This window comes from Magallana gigas, chromosome 7, assembly GCF_963853765.1.
Source record: "Magallana gigas chromosome 7, xbMagGiga1.1, whole genome shotgun sequence".
In the NCBI taxonomy this organism is placed as follows: Eukaryota; Metazoa; Mollusca; class Bivalvia; order Ostreida; family Ostreidae; genus Magallana; species Magallana gigas.
In genome coordinates this window covers 32384515-32405491 of record NC_088859.1, presented here as the reverse complement: position 1 = coordinate 32405491, position 20977 = coordinate 32384515, and the positions used below count along the sequence as shown (strand labels likewise).

General features: G+C 34.9%; 1 protein-coding gene across 7 annotated transcripts; it reads left to right on the top strand.

The window, feature by feature from the left end:
- Nucleotides 1-1869: 1869 nt before the first annotated feature.
- Nucleotides 1870-20471, top strand: LOC105344169 (sodium/calcium exchanger Calx). Of its 7 annotated transcripts, none has more exons than XM_066066813.1 (14): nt 1870-2086; nt 4503-4716; nt 9151-9905; nt 10996-11025; nt 12170-12202; nt 12541-12605; nt 14755-14931; nt 15996-16192; nt 16311-16549; nt 16787-17019; nt 17176-17281; nt 18498-18676; nt 18840-19169; nt 19486-20471. In XM_066066813.1, exons 3-14 carry the CDS (start codon nt 9179-9181, stop codon nt 19732-19734), a joined length of 2565 nt encoding a protein of 854 aa, XP_065922885.1. In that variant the 5' UTR covers nt 1870-2086; nt 4503-4716; nt 9151-9178; the 3' UTR covers nt 19735-20471. The 7 variants fall into 7 exon arrangements, with proteins under 7 accessions (XP_065922885.1, XP_034313762.2, XP_011450138.3 ...); XM_034457871.2 differs by having other exon boundaries at nt 4494-4716; XM_011451836.4 differs by lacking the exons at nt 1870-2086; nt 4503-4716 and adding an exon at nt 4812-5033.
- Nucleotides 20472-20977: the final 506 nt, after the last annotated feature.

The following is a 20977-nucleotide window of genomic DNA, read 5'->3' as shown; positions in this document are numbered from 1 at the left end:
GCATTAAGATTTGCATGAATATTCATGACTATCAAGTTAATAGAACCAATGAGAAGAAGCGTCTTGTTCTATGAATGAAAACCTACCGTTTTATTACGTCAGTTAAGTTAAACGTAATAAATCAAGTTTTCAAAGAAATATTTTGAAGAGTTTGTTTATAATTCATTGATAGTTCGGACTTGGGCCTATACATGGATGATTAAATCTTGTTGTTGATACGAAACATCAATATTAGGCTCCTATGGCGCTGTAATTGTTATGTATTTTATAGTAAGTGAATCAAACGATCTAACAGACAAGTGACAAATTGCTGTCAATACATAAAAAAAAAATAAACTTTCACAAATGTGGGATTGTAACCTTGAAGATATCGATTTATTCAAAAGAAATTCTGAACATTTGTATTTTTATTTTTAGAAACCTGAATGGTCTCGTTCCTTCATCTGATATGCAATTTATTTACACCTAAAAAATTGTAATATTGAATTTGATTGAACACCAGTCCTTAATGAGGTAGTTTCTTCTATTTGGGGATGAGGTTGCAAACCAGATTTGGGGATTTGATATTTAGGTTCAGTCCATATACGCTCGAAATCACTGAAAAAATCGTTTGTAACAATTTATCACAGAATTTTAAATCAATTTTCTAATTACGCCTGAATGTGTGCGATGATTTCAATATTGAATTTATTTGTTAATTGATTATCATCAGAAGGTCAACGGATAGAGCCGATTTTACAGAATATGATACATTTGTATATTTACATACATATATAAATAGTGTCAAATCAAATCGACAATGTAGATTTCTTTTGTATTTTACTACCAAATTTAATAAAAGCATATACTAAGATACAATTAACCTTTTATAAATATTGCACACGCAGCGTATGATTTGATTGACATTAAGATTTGACATGAAAGTTAAAGAAACACATCTTATCAAGAGAGACAACCTCTAGAGAATAGCGGAAATTAATGGAGGAGGAGGATATCGACACTTCAAGTCTGTAGCTTACAAAAGAACTATGAAATTACAATGTATAATATTGTATTATAATATAATATATTATATTATAATATCTTATACGGTGTTGTTTACATCTACTGAACAGTGAATTTTGGTCTGTTAAGTGTCAGCTAGTGCTCTGTAAGTAATGAGTTCGTGATCAATTTTTTATGTAAGTTTTGCCTTTTATTAGAGTGTATAAATTATGCAAAAGAACAGATAATTTACGTGATTTTTATTTATGCTCATGTTCAACGTTTATTTAAAGTCTGATAAAACTATAAAACTATATTTATTTCAAATTCTTTTGATACTGTCCGTTTCTCATACTTGCTCTTTTGATCGCTATTCTAAACTAAATAATTCATGTACATGTACAAATAATTTGTATGATAATTAATGAAAAGATATAGGTATAAAATATGTTAAAAGTATAAAGGGAAATCCAGATCCAGAACCCATTTTATCAACACAGATGACATTGCATCCTCGAGAATTATGTTCAGATATTTCATATTTTAAAATATTATATACAATTGTTATTTTCAAGTGCAAAACTTTCTTTTAGGATTTTCATAGAGAAATGACATGTTTGTAATGCGAGATATCTCTCTCTCTCTCTCTCTCTCTCTCTCTCTCTCTCTCTCTCTCTCTCTCTCTCTCTCTCTCTCTCTGAGAAAAAGCGAGATAACTTGGGAAGGATGCTTAGAAAACAACTTCTTACGTTTGATTTATCTGCCTTTTGTATTACTGGTAAACCACTGCATTAATTCTACATTTAAAAAGGAAAGTGAACTTTCTCTGACGTGCACAAATGTTTGTGTCCCTTTGCAAAAAAGAAACCAAGGAACTAAATGTAGTTGACAGTCGGTTATCTCTAACAAATAGGGTAATTTGTCATGCTATTTTAGAATAGGGAAGTTTTTCTATGCATTTAGGAAGTGGTTAAATCTGAAAGATCTAATCTAAAGAAAGTTTCCAAAGTTGTCTGTTTCCTGGTCATTTATAAGAGTTGCTACATGTAAGACAGTCATTGGAGGAAATAATGATTATGGTCACTTTTAGGTGAACAACAAAGTAAGTACATGTACTAGTATGTTTTTTTATATATATGTGTGTTTGAAATAGTTATCAAAAGAAAGTATAACTTTCAAATGGCAGATTCTTTGTCTTAAGAGGACAGAGACATTTTTTAAGGTTGGAGAACGGAAACTCCTAAGATCATTTACGAGTGCTCGCTTGAGTTATAATACCAAATAATATAATTTTGGCGAAAAGCAACAGAACTTTATACCGGTAGATCTCTCTCTTTCTCTCTCTCTCTCTCTCTCTCTCTCTCTCTCTCTCTCTCTCTCTCTCTCTCTCTCTCTCTCTCTCTCTCCTTTTTTTTCACTGAGTCCAAGTTCTTTGTCACATCTTCCGTAATTTTTTATGTCTTCACTCTAAAAATAAGAGCTCCCGGGAGAAGTTCTGACGATAACTACAAGATTTCCAAAGCCTTTAATGAGAAGAAATGAGAATGAATTAAGTGTCATATACCACGAGCTCCGGGAGCAACCGCAGTGAAAGTTTGAAAATTAAATTTTCAACGAGTGTGAGTTAGATGATGTATATGTAAACAGAGCATCCTCATTAATCACAGAGAGATTTCTCTTTGGACATGCATAGTTAAAAAGACTAACATGTTTAGCATGCTGTCAGCGCAAGATAATTAGTGCAAATTGACTTAGATTTGTTGATCAAGAATTGATTGACAACAAAAGCTGACGGGACATTCTTGCAACACGCTGTATGTTCATTTGGGATATAATGGATTTTCAAATCTTTCATCACCAGTAAATTATTCACGTTACGGGACAAAATCAATAGAGTGGATGGGTATTACATTTTACAAGCAACTCCTGTTTTGTAGGGGAAGGTTGCGTACGAATATCAGTTTAAAAACAGCAGTGAAAAGCCAAAAAGGTGAACATCAGTAGGATGGAATTTGAAGATAATTAATTATACACATAGATTTTAATAATTAAAATGTTAATCACACTCGCTAAGATAGATACAGAGGAAAAATGATCAGTTAGATTTTTTAAAAGGGAAATGTATTACTTATATATAAATTATATAAACTTTTTAAAAAATAGAAATTAACAATAAAATGCGCGTTCGATTGGAAACTCTCGAAATGTGCTTTATTTTTTTTTGTCTGGGTCCTGTGATATAATATTTTGTTTCGCCAGTATAACAGTGATATCTGATGGAGATTCTTGTGATTTAGCCTGCGTTGTTTGCAACTTTGTCATCGACGTCAAATAGATAACATCGCCCACGGGTACGTTACTTCTCCAATTTGACTATTATGATGTGTAGATGAAGTCTCTACTAATCTATGTGTGTTACTACATGTAGTTGCATCATAGAGGGGGGGGGGGTCTGTACAAAACTAAGAAAATTATTTTGAAAATGCCCGTCCAATTGCAAACAATTTAACACCCTCACTCACTTCATCCAGTCGATCATCTATTAACGCCACTCAATTTTTTGCATATCAGAAATACAAATATACATATACTGGTATTGACATACTCAAAGTCAGTGCTAACCGATTATTGATCACTTTTTAGTGGTGTGTCTGTATCAATGAATGAATATCTACTGATGGCAGAAATCATTTTTAATAATTGATATTGAGTGTGATATATCCACGCACCGTTGTAAAAATAGCCACCTCAGTACATTATCGATCTATCGGCGGCAGATCTTCAATGTATGCATGGTCGCGAATCTTTCTACCAGAAAGCTCCCTAAGCCAGGTAGATTTTACACCAACTTCTTATCTTATTGTTACTCCACAATGGTTGTTCGAAATAACAATCCCGCCAAGACTTCAAAACTTCCACCGTTAAAAAAGATTCTCCATTACATTGTTTCTGAGCCAAGGCGCGGTTGAAGTGATTTTACTTTCTAGCAGCGATCCATGACATTTTTTATATACTTATTCAGAAACATCAATCACAAAAGCCAAAACTACAGCATGATTTCATTTTCAAATCGAAGATAATATATGATCTTTGTTCTTATTATAATACATGTTGAACTATGATATGGCTAAAATCAAAATGAACGAGAGAATTAAGAGGCACTTTCCATTAAAGATTGAATTTTATAAAAGTCAATAATAGCTGGGCTATGGATGAAGTATTTAAGGAATATTGACGATGTGATCATTCTTTTGATCTAGGGCTTAATTGTGGTTGTTCACTTTATTACTAAAGCTCTCTCTTTCTCTTTCTCTCTCTCTCTCTCTCTCTCTCTCTCTCTCTCTCTCTCTCTCTTATTTTCGCATAGAATTTTCAATTTCGTTTGTTCAATATTGGATTTTCACTTTTGTTATAGATATAGATATCCCCGAGAGATCGCTACCCTGATAAAATTTCTTTTAATCTACGAGATTTGATATTTTTAAATCAGACGACAACATGTTTTTCAGGTTTTGCAGACCTGCAGTAAAATAGTAGTCTTTTGGGTGGCAGCATCACGCCTCATAGCCATAAACTGGAATTATCTTATGCGTCCCCTAGGCATAGAGTATTGATCAGTTGATCAAACAGATTGTCACCTCACACACGCATCGTCACCATTCGTTGTCAGCCGCCCTCACCGGCTAGCAGGATACGTCCGATAAGCAAGGCTTAATTTTAAATGTTTATAAGGTAAGAAAATATTGAAATCTCTTACTCATCTTCTATTTATGCGCTGATAAGTTTTTAAGGTTCGTATCGGGATTCTTCCCCCGCACGATATATCGTCGTCGCTGACTCGTGCGTCGGTTTGCAGCGATCGGCACCACGCCCCCGTCTATACGCTAGTCACTGAGAGCCACGGCAATATTTTGTTATTTCTCCATGAACGGATCTTGTTTTTAGTTCGGTTTACAATCAGTTAAAAAGTGACGCTTAACATTGATGAAAATCTCCCCAGATGCAATGTTTTTTTATCGTGTTTAGTTGAATACTTGACAGAACCGAGGGTAAGTTGTCTTAATTTTATTTTACAACAAATCAAACAAAGAAAAAAGACGTCAAAAAATTAACGCTACTTTAACTTTAACCATCGTTGATTCGTAATTGCCACCCAAGAATGCTGTAGATCTCGGCGAAATATGCAACAATCAGTGGGCTTGTTTCCATACACAAGGACCTAGATTATTGTAGTTTTCCTGTATGGACTTCCTCGTGTTACTGTGGTATTTATGTATACAACATGAAATAACAACAGTCTGACGACTGTGTAAAGATTATCGCACAATGCAATAATTATGCTTCCTATTTCGGTTTGCATTCCTATTTCGGTTTGCATTACTACTTGATGATGTCGGTCGGTGCTTGTTAGAGTACGATGTATTTGATAGCCTATAACTAAGGTTCGGCTACATTGGTACGGACACGCCCTTTTGGCTGCATGTACATGTATGTATGTATTAACCTACGTATACACATCTATATAATTGCAATTGCATAGTGTACTACATGTAGCTTGCAAATGCTTTTATTTTCATGTTTATTATGAATCATCGTGTTCATTCAATTTTCTGGTTAGACCAAGATTGATTAATACCATGTATGAAACGTATTGACATCAATCAGAACATATGTACATAAACTTATCTACCGCCGCCCTAGATATTCAGTAATTCAGGATTTTTACAGAAATCCTACCAATATCTCGCATTCCTGAATCACTCGAACAGATCTTTCGAAGCAAGACTAACCACTCATTCATTTAACGTTCGTAGTCTGTGTACCTATTACGTAATTGATTTTGGTTCCAGTTACTACAGTAAGATAACTTCATTTAGGATTACGGAGTCTTGTGGGTCTCTTTGTGTACTACCTTTAACGTCATCAGAATGTAAACAAAAATCTTTTCGTTTATTTGATACGGTTTTAAATCCTTTGCCTACTCCATGTGTAAACGCATTTCTTCAATGATATTTTCTCATTAGGAAGGGTGTAGAATTGTTGAAATACAAAGCTTTGCGACTTAATTACGTGTATGTACGTTACGACAAAGTCACTGTTTTGGGTATAGGGAGGGGCTAAGGTGGGGGTGGGATGCATGTTGAACTTACAAACGCGGGAGTTGCTAAGGGGATGCAATACGAATAGAACGGGTGTGCCGACCATACACCTGTCCTTATATCAACTGGTAAACACAAACAAACAAGCCAGGTAATAAACCTAGAATCTGGGTCAAAGGCCCAGTAATTACCTGGAGGAATCCTCCGCGCTGTGTTTCCTCTGGCCCTGTCTGTTCATTACAACGTTTTTTTTTAAATCATTTAATTTATTCTGGAATTACCCTTCATTTGGTAGTACATGTTATGCATGGTAGGAGATGCCATGTTATTCAATTGTTATGAAAAATCGGGGGGGGGGGGGGGAGAGTAAAGAAAACTCTTATGACATGACAATGTTATTGTTCAACGATATTAAAATTTTGAAAAATACAATTGCCCACCAGAGTCAACAATCCTAGATTTACAGACGATGGGACTACTTACTTGTTTTCTTGTTTTATTAATAATCGTCATCGTTCAGTTGCCGATGACCCATACGATCAGAATTTTCCGCCCTGATGGATACGAACTGACCAACCATATCTCCATTTCCGAGGAAGCACCATTGTTTGTAACATATGGTTAGCTAAAACGATTGCCAATTACATGTAATCGCTTGTAACAAATTAAATGAAACTGATTTTTATCAAACGATTGCCTATCTTGACAGACGTAATAATGGCGTTGAAAAAACGTGGATTTATTAGTTTTTTGCCAAAAATCTTCACTTAAGCTATAGGCTATATACACTGTATATATCTTTTCTACATTGGCCCTATAAAGTGCAAGCAGTATAAAAACAAGGCGTGTGATGAATTAGATACCTATATTATTCATGTATGTACTCGTACACGTGTGCATTTAGTTTACAAGCCCACGTTTATTATATTATTTTGAACCTCAAATAGTTTTATACCCCTAGAAACAGTTAATATAACCACCCCCATCGATCATCAAAAGTGCCAGGGCTCTCACAATACTTACCGGGATCAAATAGATAAGTATTATGCATTTTGGGTCACTGACAATGTGACGACATCAGAGAAAGTTAGATTCCTTGTTGACATATGATAAAACATGATTTTTGTGGGCGGGGGCGTGTGTACATTTCTGAAATATATTCATATCATTATCGTCAAGTGCAATCTATCGACCGTATTAAGGTGGAGACACCAAACCAAATAGTCTTAGCGTATTCGGTTTAGATTTTGCTTACGGTGTGCAGTGCACCCATGTATTAAGAATTAGGGCTGCTTTACATCATGTGGTGTCGTCAGCTTGTAAAAAAAGAGACCTGCAACAAATTTGAATGTTTTAACAGAATTAATGGATCATTAACTGACTAAGGAATGCAAATTAATACTCATGTCACCTTGACAAAAATTATTTCATGATTCTCGTATGAATTTGAGAAATGACGCATGGGTCAATGCTTAAAATCCATGCCCAACATTTTTACAGAGTAATGCAGATGTCCGGAGGTAAAACTTGTCAATGAGAGAGCAAACACAGATTTTTGATATGCATGTACAAATCCATCTGTTACGTTCAGGTATAACTGCCGTATACAAGGAAACGAGAAAATCAATCGAAAACTGCTTTTCAAATTTGAATTAAAATGAAATTCATCTGCTTGCAACCAGTACCTGTTGGTGTACATGTTTGTCTGTAAACAAGTATTTCCTTACAGTTCGAATCCCTTTTTATATTGCAGTGTGATATATTTACATCATGTTACATAATGTAATTTCATTTTGGTCAATTGTCCTATACTGCCTCGTTCTAATTTTGTTTTTATCGAGTCCAAAGTTTTGTTTTACGCATATCAATTTTTTAATTTTTAATTTTTCTTTTTCTCTCTCTTTTTTTAAACACACTGCATTATTTTGTAAAAACGTTAAAGCGAATCGAGAACTTAAGGTGGTATGGGACACCACCATATTGTGACGTACTTCCGAATGGGTTATATAGAGCGTTAACTACAAATCTGCATGTCATGAAACATTTTTTTGGGGGTAAATATTGTAAAATTTGAAAATTTTAAAACGGTGAAAGTACTTTGATTATAATGTACTTTTATATACATTAATATCGACAGGTGTCCCATACCACCTTAACAATGGGTGGTAAATGTAAACATCCTGTTTGATTGTTACCAAAGGATCTGTGTAAAATGGTCTCGTCATTTAATGATAAAATGGCTAAATACATACAAAGTACATGGACTCCGGACGACAATAAACATAGAATACCCTTTTATTATTATCTGAAAAAACAATAGCGTGTATTGATTGTATATTAACATTCGCAAAATGATATTGTCTTACTCTAAGTAGTTTTTATTAGAGTCCCACACTATTATTGTGTTCGCCTGCGGGAGATATCGACAGTTCCTATTCCATATCGTACTCACATTACCGGGAATTTTTATGACTATGTCTATTGGGAAATAATTGCTGACCATTACTTCCTGTACGATTATTCCTGTTGCGAATACCACAATAACGAGAAACATATTTTGTTCACATACTGAGAATAGATCATCTCATTCAACTGTTTTTTTGGCGTTGGCGACAACAGAATCAGGAAAAGTGTCATAATATGTGCATCGATCCCTGGGTCCATTCAACCCGGGTCCAATCAAATTAGGATTAGATTTTCTGTTAGAAATAAAGAACGTTAGTACGTTGCATGCATCCGACAATAACTTCAACCGTGAACCCATACCTCTCATTAACAATATACCTAATTAGTGTTGTTTATTAACTACTAGTAATATGTATTAATAGACTTTGGTTGGTAAACCTTATTATGATGAGAATTGAATGCCTTCAACATCAATCTTTGAAATGACAAGGTTCTTTGTCTTGTCATGTCTATAGAAGGGACCTAATCCATTTGCATTGATAGCCTGATACTTCTCTCGAGGGAAATATTGAGGGCAATTAGATACAGAATCATAGAAGAGAAAGTTTATCTTATAATTTTGTATACAATCAATAACGATATGTCTTCTTTTCTCTTGCAGTAAAGACAAACACAGAAACTGAATCAAAATGGCTAACAACACCACGGCAGCGCCCGTGATCTCCCCGGGATGCGCAACCTTGGATGTGAATAACTACACGTGCTCGTCTGCATTCATCTTGCCCATCATCAACGAGTACACGTGGGCCCCTGGAACAAGAGCCTTTCTGTATTTGCTTACTATGGTATGGTGCTTCCTTGGAGTTGCCCTTATTGCTGATGTGTTCATGTGTGCCATTGAAAAGATTACATCCAAAACAGCGAAAGTCCGGATTCCCGACCAGAATGAGCCGGACGGTTTTAGGATGATTGAGGTCAAAGTTTGGAACGATACTGTTGCGAATCTAAGTCTACTGGCACTTGGCACCAGCGCACCTGAAATTCTGCTGTCGGTCATTGAAATTATTGGGAGGGGCTTCGAATCAGGAGAGTTGGGTCCAGGGACAATTGTTGGATCAGCGGCTTTTAATCTTTTGGTGATATCCGCAATATGCATATTTTCGATTCCAGATGGGGAAATTCGAAAAATATCCAATATGAGAGTGTTCGGTTTAACAACCTTCAGCTGTATCTGGGCGTACGTCTGGTTGTCTCTGGTCATTCTTGTAATTTCGCCAGGCGTGGTGGACCTTGCTGAATCTATTATTACCTTTTTGATGTTCCCTGCTCTCATAATCGGGGCATACCTGATCGACAAGAGGCCATGCATGAAGAAAGAAGAAGTAGTGGAAAATGGAATGGTTGGAATTTCTTTGGGTAAGTTCGAGTTATCCTCCGTATTTAAACGCAACTAAAGTATGTGTAATCAATGTCTTTTATTTCCTTGAGAGGGAAGACGAACACGAATTAAGATATCAAACAAACTAGCTCATTACAGGGTCCGTTATTTTCGTCGTATGTACTGCGGGTAAGTCCTGCTAGTTGGTTTGCCATGATGTGGTCGCATCAATTTCAACGGGTTATATTGATTGTTTGTTTTCCGCCGAAAAATTGTTGATTAGCTAAATTATACCTTGCAAATACAATGTTTCATGCTTCAATTATTCCCAAAAGACGTTCGATCTTTTGAGGCGTAAGCCTCCTTACAATCCCTTTATCATTTAGTTTCTTGGACGCATGGCAAAACGAATTAATTAAGCTTAGAAGTTGTTCGTCTTTTTATTCAGTATTCAGTTAATTTTGTGCGTGTTGGGAGAACATTCTGAACCTGATGAATAAGAGCATATCATTGTTTTCAATTTGATATTAAAAAAAACCAAACCGCATAACGGTATAAGTTTTTATTGTCAACAATTTATGTTTCTAAAGACATGGCTAGATTTGATGGATCAGTGATTACCCTAGTTTTCGTGCAACTACACCAAGTGGAGGTCTCCAGTGTCGTTAGTTTCCTGCGTCAATCCGGCTGTTATGTTTTGCCAGTTTTTACCGTCTCTCAATTATATTTACTGTCAGCTTTTATATAATATACTATTAGCATTTTGATGATAAAATGAAACAACTACAAGCAAAACCAGGTTCAGAGCCCTCTAACTATAGACGTAGAAGACTTCTGAAAACTCTGTTCATTGGACATTGTCCAGGTGCAATGCACGTGTATGTGTTTTGTGACCTAATTAACTGTCCAATATGTGATCGCTAGCTACACTAACGAATTTGTCTGGCAATGCATGCATTGTTGATAATAATGTTTTTTAATGAAAATTGAGGGGAAAAAATGCAGCAAAAATTGCTTGTCGCTCGCCCATATTCAATTCACACTAAAACGAAGACGTGGGGTCCCACTTACTTATCTATTAGTATCACTGCTGCTAATTAATACTGCAATGTTTTCTTTTTGTTTTAGAGGGTTATGCAAATGAGCCACTAAATACAGGTAGCCAATCGTATTCGTCCACGTGACTTGGTTGCAGAGTTGCATGGATAGAAGACTTATCATATTAGAATACTCATACTACTTTGTTTTACACCAAATATTTCTACTTGTTTTTTGAAAAAAATGCTAATAATGCTTTTGATGTTGAATTTAATTAATTTTTTAAGTAGAAATATTTTGTAGAGAAAGTTGTGAAACTTTTTGTTTTCATTTATTTCGGAAATACTCGCCACTTTCTCACATGTAACTTTAATTCTTGATTATGATTTTATCTTTTACAGTAATATCTGAAGTATCTAGTAACCTTCAATAAAGCTAGAATGACGTCACATATTGATTGACGTCATTATTGTATAATTGTACTCACCCATAACTTTTCCTATTCATTCTAATCATCCATTACGCTGGTAGAAGGCTTCCAGCATTTTGGATACATCTCTTATCTTCATTAATCACAAAACGCATTTCAAGTCAAATGAATCAGAAGTTTTGATGTAAATAAATCTTTTCTATAAATTTCAAAAGTAGTATGTACGACTTAGAGTACATGTATTTCAAAAGAAAACTTCTTTTCTTACAAAAATTGTATGAAGACAACTTTCAATCAAGGCTTCTTTTAAAAAAAATCTTGGAGTGCACGTTTTGCTTCTTTGTTTCATATGTTGCATAAAGTTAACGTTTAATATGCATTTTGATGTTGCACTAAACTTGAATGAGAAATAGGGTTCCCCGATCTTAAAAGATATACGTGTAATTTAATCAATCTACAGTTGCATGAATTAATGATATTCTGTATCATATATATTTTTTTATGTATTAACCACTAAAAAAAATAATTATGCAATATAGCGTAAATATGAATAAAAATGTGCATGTATCGTAGATACATGTAAAAATAAGTTATTGACGTATTTGCATACCAATATTAGCATGTACTCTATAAACTATTAATCAAAAATCTTTTATGTACGTATCTTTTACAAAATAAAAATAGCTCATTTTAATTTGGAATAAATTGAAATTTGACGGTCAAATCTAACTTTTAATTTAAACTCAATAAAATAAATGGGAAATTTGATAATCTATGCAAAAATTATGTAGATGTGTGCTAATCTAGTCTGTCATTTCATATTCAATGGTTTAGGCGATACCTCAAGTGCTACCATCATGCCTAAAGGTAATGTTCGAAAAGTAATCTCGTGTGTTACAGAAAACCCTATTTCTCATAAAGTAATGGTTGCTTTCTGTTTGTTTTATCAAAGGTAACAAGGTTTATTTCTTAACATTTATATTTGCTTTTCGATTGTTTTGGGTTGGTCAAATTAATATTATTTTCTGTGCGATGTGAACACATGTATAGAATATTTCATTTTTAAAAAGAATAATTTTGAACAAATAATTCATGGAAGTGTGCATCTGGGATTTTGTTAATCTGCCATGTCGTCAATCATTAATTTTATTGATAGTTTATGAAACCGGTTAAAAATTCATAATGATATACTGTTGTATTTCTAGAGGAAAAACCAGAAACCCCCGTTGACCACGACCAATCGCACAAAAACTTGCTGAAACTAGCCAAGGTAACATTTTACTGACACAAGTTTATCCCCACCGAATGTGCATGTTTCTGTCGACCAAGCCATCCTCTCAAGTCAGATAAAATTAAGGTGTGACTCCACTGATACTTGCTAGTTCTTTAATGAGACATTTGAGCAATTTTCAAAGGTTGAATCCAGTCTTACAGAGATCTAACTGTTATTTTTAGAAGATATTGTGACAAAGCGTGGGTTCGAATTGTTGCTAAACATAGGGTCGTCTAAAACCCGAACGTTCAGTCTAAATGCATCGGGACATTAGAGAGAAAAGATACACATTGCTTTTTTCTGAGTTTATTTCAAGAGAGACGTTCTTTAAGTGAGTAATGACGTGTTGATGTGGGAGGGGGGACTCTCGAAGGAACGGGTCTAGAAAACGTTTGTATTTAGTCGCCGATATAGGTAAAAAGAAGGATAAACTTCTCCTATCAATAATTAATCTTTCCCTTTTTCATTTCTAAATACAAAATATTTACTTTAGTATTTCAGTCGGCGAACATATTGGTCAGTAATCATAGGTTGTTTATCATTCTCAAATCTACAAGCATGATAAAGGCCAAGAGCTTATTAGTTACAATATCAGATGGAGAGATGCTTTTACTTTTTTTTCTGTTTCTACATATCTCGGTCTATCTATTTCAAAACACGTGAAATTGGCTTTGAGAGTTGTAGGTAAAGAAGCATCCATTATATAGTCTCTTTCAAGCTACCATGCACACACGTGGATATACACTTCAATTGTTAAGAGGTGATGTAACATCGCGAAAGATACAAAACATTCACAGCTTAGGAATTCGGATGCCTGCCAGTCATCAGATTTTTATAACTGTCTGTGTAAATAAATATGTGGAATGGGGGCAAAGAGGCAGAAACTGAAAATTTTCCTAGGGGAAGGGGGGGGGGGGGGGGGAGGTTGTTCCGATGGAGGGTTTATTTTTCTTGGTTGGTTCTGGAGTTTGGAGTAAAGGTTCCAAGGCCCATTGTCATTACATTAACTCTTGTTACCCCCTACCCTGGAAAATTCGTGATTGGGGGGAAAGCGTTTTGTTTCCAACCCTCACAAACAATCTGAAAAAATTCACGGTTTTCGTTACCTGATTTACCTGGGATAGAGTGAACCCTATTGATTTTCTCGACTGCAGGATCAACAAACCATTAGCGTGACTTCTCATCAGAGAATGAATACTTTACAAATTATCTCCAGAAAATGAGGAAACAGTATCTATTACACTTGTACAAAAGGAATGGAAGTTGTTGACTTGCCGAATGAAAGGTTTATATGGCAATTTTTCAGCAACGCTAGTCATTGTATTTTCAAACAAAATCGCTTGAAAGAAAAAGAATTTGGGAAATGTTAGGGGCAGAATTATTTTGGAAAGTAGAGATCTATATTTGCTATTTGCAAAGAAAATTACCAACTATCAACAATTTGTTAACGAGAACAAAATTTGAAAAGTTACTCGCAATTCAAATGGTATAGAATCGAAGAACATATGAAAAATTATCCTTGCTAAAGCTTTGTCAAGGATATAAATAAAATTTCCCCGGGAGACTCGTTCGTTACGTATGGATGATTTGGGTTCCCCAGTGGAGACACGCTATCTGCAAAAAAAAAGATAGTTAAATATTTCATTGCATAAAGCAGAAATGATACGTTATTGGCGGTCTGTAGTAATAATTGAATGGGGCATGTGAAGAAGCAAAGACAATTGTTTTGTATTATTTATTGAGATAGATTCTAATCATCGGGAGCCTTCCATTAAAACTGTTTTGTGTCGATTTTTGATCCAGTTTTCAAATTAATGACTGTTTGGGGATGTCGTGTCAACAGTAGTCATTTACTCATGTTTCTCGTCCATGATTTTTTTTAAATGCATTCGGAATGTCGATATAAAAATGTTTTGTATTTCAATTATGTTCCAGCCCAGTTCCTCCGTCGCTACTTTTCTCCTTTAAATTACACAATTATATAGATTTTTTTTTTGCGTTAAATGAACATCATTGTTTGCAACTTTACAGATGTGCATCTTTGTTGTAATCTAGCATTGATTTACACAAATCAAAGAGAATTGCGACAGCTACATAAAAGCAAGAAAATTTGTCTCATTTTAAATTATCGTTTGTGTTAATTCAGGAATTGGGACATGAATCCTTGGATCAAGGAATACCTCCCGAGGAAGCCGCTAAGATTGTTGCAGCAAAACTGTCGGAAAATGAGCACCACAGCAGGATGTGGTACCGAATCAACGCCACGAGAAACATGTCTGGTGGAAAGAAACTCACGCCACAAGTTTTCTCAGCATTCAAAGACGTAAGATATAATTACCCCTGAGTCTACACTATTACGTAATCATTATTATAACTGTCAATTCATATTATTATTATAATCTTAATATTAAGAAAAAACAATATGCAACAAAGTTTTCTCGCTCCCCTACTAGTATTTCACAAATATCCAATACATCGAAAGTATATCCATGTATGAAAACTTTGTTTAAAAAAACTGACGCATTTTTTTCAAGAAATATATTAAACTCAAAAGTGACAAAAAAGTCCACACATTTCAAGAAATAATTAGCCATAAAAGAAATGACATATGTCCGCGTATGTTTGCCTCAATAGTAGCTACGTATGTAAAATACCGATTATCATTCAGTATTTTAATTAATTGATAAAAGTTAACAACTTTTCCATTTTTTTTTATTGATTTCTTTTCACTTCATTCCATGAACAGAAGGTACGAGTACAATTTTGACTTGTTTTCATCTACATAAGGGTGGGGATACCTTCTTTTTGCGTAATTAGTCCGATCATGTGCGTGCGTCTTATGAAATATTTCTTCTTTCAACGAAAACTTTCCTATTTTAAATGTACTTGTACTCATTCGTTTGTGTTTTCCAACCAGTGCCTGATACATTTTCTTACCTCTTCTATGCAAGAGTCAGATATCTATTTTTCTTGTTGTGATAAATCGATTTTTTCTCCATGACATGCAATCATTAAAACTGCATGAACCTATTTCTTGGTATATATGTACTAGTATTCGTATAGAAAATTCCTCAGAAATATTTGTTATGTTTTTATTTTGCGTTATTGCACCACTATAGGCGTAAACAGACACTTTTATTTTGTTTCAGTAGCAATCTTTTAGAATTTTTTGATATAATTATGCTGTAGGCATGATTATTAAAAACAAATACACTGTAATAGTTTTACGCCGTTTGAATTCTATTTTGAAATAAATTTCTTATTTTACAATACACATTGATATTTAATAAACAACGGTAAATTAAGATAATTCTAAGTTTACTAGTGTCTCCAGCAATAGATCTTTAACACAAATAATCCAATGTTCGTTTTGATATGGACTTTTAGCTGTATGACCACACCCAGTTGCCAGAAGATGAAAAGGCAGACAGCAAAATGGCTCTTACTACAAAGGACCATACCGCAGGTGGAACCAAAGCGGTAGTGGAGTTCACAGCCGCCACAGTGTCCGTTCTAGAGAGTGAAAAGAAGGTCCGCATCGGGATAAGAAGATACGGCAAACTGGACACCCCTGCTACAGTCCGGTAACTTTACACTAACGTTACCTTTTGCAACGTTTTAGACTGTCTGCATACAATTTAGGTATTATTAAAATAGAGTTGTGGGACCTTTATTAGAGTTTTTATCGTATGATCGTTTCAGAGTTGAAACAATAAACGGCACAGCTACGGCACCCGAAGACTACATTCACTTGGAGGAAGATGTACACTTCGCCGTCAACGAGCAACTACGCCAGCTGTACGTGGAAATCATTGACGACAACGAATGGGAGCCTGATGAGTTCTTCTTCGTCAAACTCTCACTTCCTGAAAAAGAGGAAAATGAGGACATAGTTCTAGGAAATATCTCAATTACTCAAATCACAATCATCAATGATGACGGTAGGTCCGATTTCATATATCATTTTCATTTCATATATCATTTGTTCTGCCAAGATTAAAATAATTCTCATTTTATTGCTTGTCACGAAATTCTGATGTAGCGAGCAGAAACTACGATTCTTATGGATTTTTTAATAACCATCGTAATAATTCAGACCAAAACGAGATGAAATTACACTCTTTATTGGAAGAAATCTAGAAAAGGTTGATTATCAGTATGTAACGTTTCCTATACAGAGCCGGGGAAATTGGAGTTTGCTAAACCTAGCATCATTGCAAAGGAAAGCAGCAGACGTGTGCGAATTCCAGTCAACCGTATTAATGGTGCCGATGGTCACGTGTCAGTTGCGTGGAAAACAAAAGATATCACTGCAATTAGTGGAAAAGACTACCAGGGGGGAGAGGGGGTGCTGAAGTTTGACCACGGAGAGACTTGCCGTACCATCGACATTGAGATATTTGATAGCATGGTACATACATATATTTAATAAACTGTATATCTAGAACATGTAACTTACAAAAAAGACTATACATTTTCTGAAAAATATAAGTACTTTATTCAAGGACTTTTACTAAGCATACATGTGTTTGTGCAATTTGTCAATTAAACGTTGTCGCTCTTTTAGAAACCAGAAAGAGATGAAAGTTTCCAAGTCGACCTCGGAGAATGTGATGGTGGAGCAGAGCTTGGAAAAATCAAGAAAACGATAATTACAATTGTCAACGATGAAGGTATGTAATATGATTATTTTTACCCATTTGATACAGTATATAAATAGTGCCTGTTTGGGAGGGTAACTGTTGAAATTGACACCCCGAGACAACCATTGTCAACCGACGCGAATCGGAGGCTGACAATGGTTTTCGAGGGGTGTCAATTTCAACAGTTACCCTCCCAAACAGGCACTATTTATTTTATTAAACTGAATGTCTTAATTTTAAAGAAAATTTTACTGCTTTTATATAGAAATGAAGTGAATTCTACGGCGAACCGTACGCGCATAATTTACGCGCATGTAACAATTCGTTTTATTACCTAATCAAAGGGGTTTTGTTGTTTTATTACAAATTAAATATTTGCGTCTATTTTGAACTGCCGGTCAATAGACTGCGATCTATTAGACCGCCGGTCAATAGACTGCGATCTATTGGACCGCCGGTCAATAGACTGCCATCTATTGGACCGGCAACGTATTTCAGAACGCGGTTATGTTAATGTTACATTCTTTCGATAGTTCTCAGGAAATGAATATTCCTTTACATAGACGCTGTTTTTAGTACTTGGTGAAACCAAATTCAATATTATCAAAATAGAGTATCAAATAATCAACAGTTTTAAAGCCTCATATAAGGTAAAAGACTATTTAAAATCTAATGGGTTGAAGACTCCCCCTTCTTTGTGTAAACTAATATTAAATTGAGATGTTGTAATGCATGCAACAGGTTTTGTGCATGTAAAAGATGAAAAAAAAAATCTTAGTATATTACATAATGGCACGAAAACCATCTGCAATATGCAAATTGTAAACCCCGAAAACTAAAAAAGGAATTAGGTAATAAAACAATTATTTAATGCTTGAACAGTCAATAGACCAGAATTTTTTCCCTTGGTACAGGGAACAGCTCAGTATGATCTATTGCCCTCGGCCGTTGGCCTCGGTCAATAGATCATACTGAGCTGTTCCCTGCACCTCGGGAAAAATATTCTGGTCTATTGACTGCTCAAGCATTAAATAATTGTATAGTGTTACCCGTTGCCAAGTGTGTTGCTAACGCTGAGGGTAATAGAACGGATTACCAACTGCGTCTAAACCAATCAGATTTCAGTATTTAACATGAAAGTATATTAATACAATATGTTGCATTCATGTGCATAATAGCGAACCTGGATTTGTGTACTTTTCTACAATTACAAACTTATATATCAATATACTGTTTACTTTCCCAGAATTCAACGGTTTGGTGAGTAGGATTGTGAACCTGACCAAAGCTAACATGGACGCTCTACAGCTGGAAGATTCCACTTGGGTCACCCAGATGAAAAACGCTATGAATGTCAACGGAGGGGATATAGAGAACGCCACTTTCATCGACTATTTGTTACACTTTCTCACCTTCTTTTGGAAGGTAGATGTTTTGAATAGTCATGCCTTCACATGAATTATCTTGCCATAATCGATAAAAATACATGAGGAATATAATTATGCCTCTTATTCTACAAGGTTTGGTTTTCTGGTCAATTAAGTTGTTTTTGGTACTTACTTACTGGATTTACTTATTTCGTTGACAGATCCTCTTTGCGTTAGTTCCGCCTCCAAAGTACCTAGGTGGGTGGCCTGCGTTTGTCCTGTCCCTTGCAGTGATTGGTTTTATGACCGCCATCATCGGAGATCTCGCTACTCTGTTCGGATGTCTTGTCAATCTGGACGACAGTATTACTGCCATTACTCTCGTTGCCTTGGGAACCAGTATGCCGGATACGTTTGCCAGTAAACAGGCTGCAGTCGGCGAGAAGACGGCAGACAGCTCAATAGGGAATATAAACGGGAGTAACTCGGTAAACGTCTTCCTAGGTCTGGGCCTGCCCTGGCTCATGGCGTCCATCTACCACATGACACAGGTAAAGAAATAGGAGAGAGAGAGAGAGAGAGAGAGAGAGAGAGAGAGAGAGAGAGAGAGAGAGAGAGAGAGGGGGGGGGGTTGCATATAAAGCCATTAATAAATCATCAAATGTTTCTTGTAAAGCTTGATTTTTTTATTTTTTTATTTTAATTATGTTTGTACAGTGTATATAGTTTATGTCACGTTACCTCGCAAAATACGTTTAATTACATTGTAATTGTATAAAATTATGTATCTTTAGAAAATAATAAATATCAGCTGCAAAAATACCATTCTATTACAATACAAGATATTCACATTTGTGATTTTTACAGGGCACAGTGTTTACAGTCCCGCCAGGATCCCTAGGATTCTCCGTCATCATTTACACCGGATGCGCAATAGCCGCCATTATTCTCTTGATACTCAGAAGATTCTTGAAGCCGTTTGGACAGGCCGAACTGGGCGGACCCAAAGGACCCAAGATTCTGAGTGCAATCATTTTGGTGTCTCTGTGGGTGTTCTATGTTCTATTGTCCGCTTTAAATTCAAAGAAAATCATCAATGTCCAAATTGGAGGCTAATTATATTTTTCAAATTTAGGAAATATTTTGAAAATAAGAAGAAAGAAAAGATTACCAACAAAATTAAAATGTTTTTGGGTACTTAAACTATGGTTTATGTCTTTTTTTCAACTTAAATGGCATTTAGGCATTGTTATTTTATATTTATGAACATTGGGATGTTAGTACATTTTGATTCAGGAATAACATTTTATTAGAATTACAAAGCAACGAACTCTACTTGAAAACCTTATCTTCGTATTTGGCTTAAATGGTCGTTGTGGCAAAAAATGGAACTTGATTTTTTGCTTGCCGTTATGTTATAGATTCATTCTTTCCATATTACATGTACCTGTACATTTGTAAACCTTTGGTATGGTACTTACTTAAAAAATATTTTGTTTCAAATGCAAATACCGCTTGATACATGACTCTTAATATGTTAACTGTTTAAATCCCTTTTTATACACTTTTATTACTTTTATACGATTTATTTTTCTTACTAAGGGTTTTTGAATATAAAACGTCTTCAGTAATTTACAATGTGTACCGTTTTAGTTTGATGCTTTGTTTTGGAAACAGACATCCATGTACTATGTTGGAGTAACTCTCCATGTACTAAATATATAATATTATGGTTGTGTGCAAGTTATTGTAAATATGTATTAACTCTCTACAATTTATTTTTATAAATGATTCTAGGTTAGAGCTATCTTTATTTCTGTATATTACAGTCAAATTAAATTATCATCTTATATTTGTCCTTTGTATTTGATACATTTAAGGTTGCTAAATTGGGTTTCTATTTTAAAAAATTACTGAATGTTCAAACACACTTTTTATAGTCCAGGCGATGTCCCACCTCTCAAAAATCTCTACAACAGACGAACACAACAAAATAACCGAGATACAAACAATGGAAATACTATAAAGTATGCCATGTAGTTATTCGTTACAATTCCCACAAAGGTAGAGGGAAAAGGGAACTTAAAGAGAATTAAAAATTGTAGAGGCATGATTATTCAACGGATACAGATTGATTTCACATACTGGGTTAAATGGAAGTCGCAATGAAGATTGAGATAGTTCGTGTCACTGTGTGAACCTTTTCACACTTAAGGAAGCTTATAACAAATTGACGTAGACGTGATAATATTTCACTTTATGAAAAACTAAGTTCCATTCTTCTCCAAATTAAGAAAATGTTTATTATGACGAATGAATACATACACCAGAAACAGTCCTAAACATTTTCTACCAATTA

What these genes read in the sequence shown, in the direction of transcription:
- LOC105344169 (XM_066066813.1), top strand. Translation starts at nt 9,179, where the DNA reads ATGGCTAACAACACCACGGCAGCGCCCGTGATCTCCCCGGGATGCGCA. An exon ending in GACACCCCTGCTACAGTCCG is followed by an intron (nt 16,193 to 16,310) that starts GTAACTTTACAC and finishes TGATCGTTTCAG; the next exon opens with AGTTGAAACAATAAACGGCA. An exon ending in TTCTCACCTTCTTTTGGAAG is followed by an intron (nt 18,677 to 18,839) that starts GTAGATGTTTTG and finishes TTTCGTTGACAG; the next exon opens with ATCCTCTTTGCGTTAGTTCC.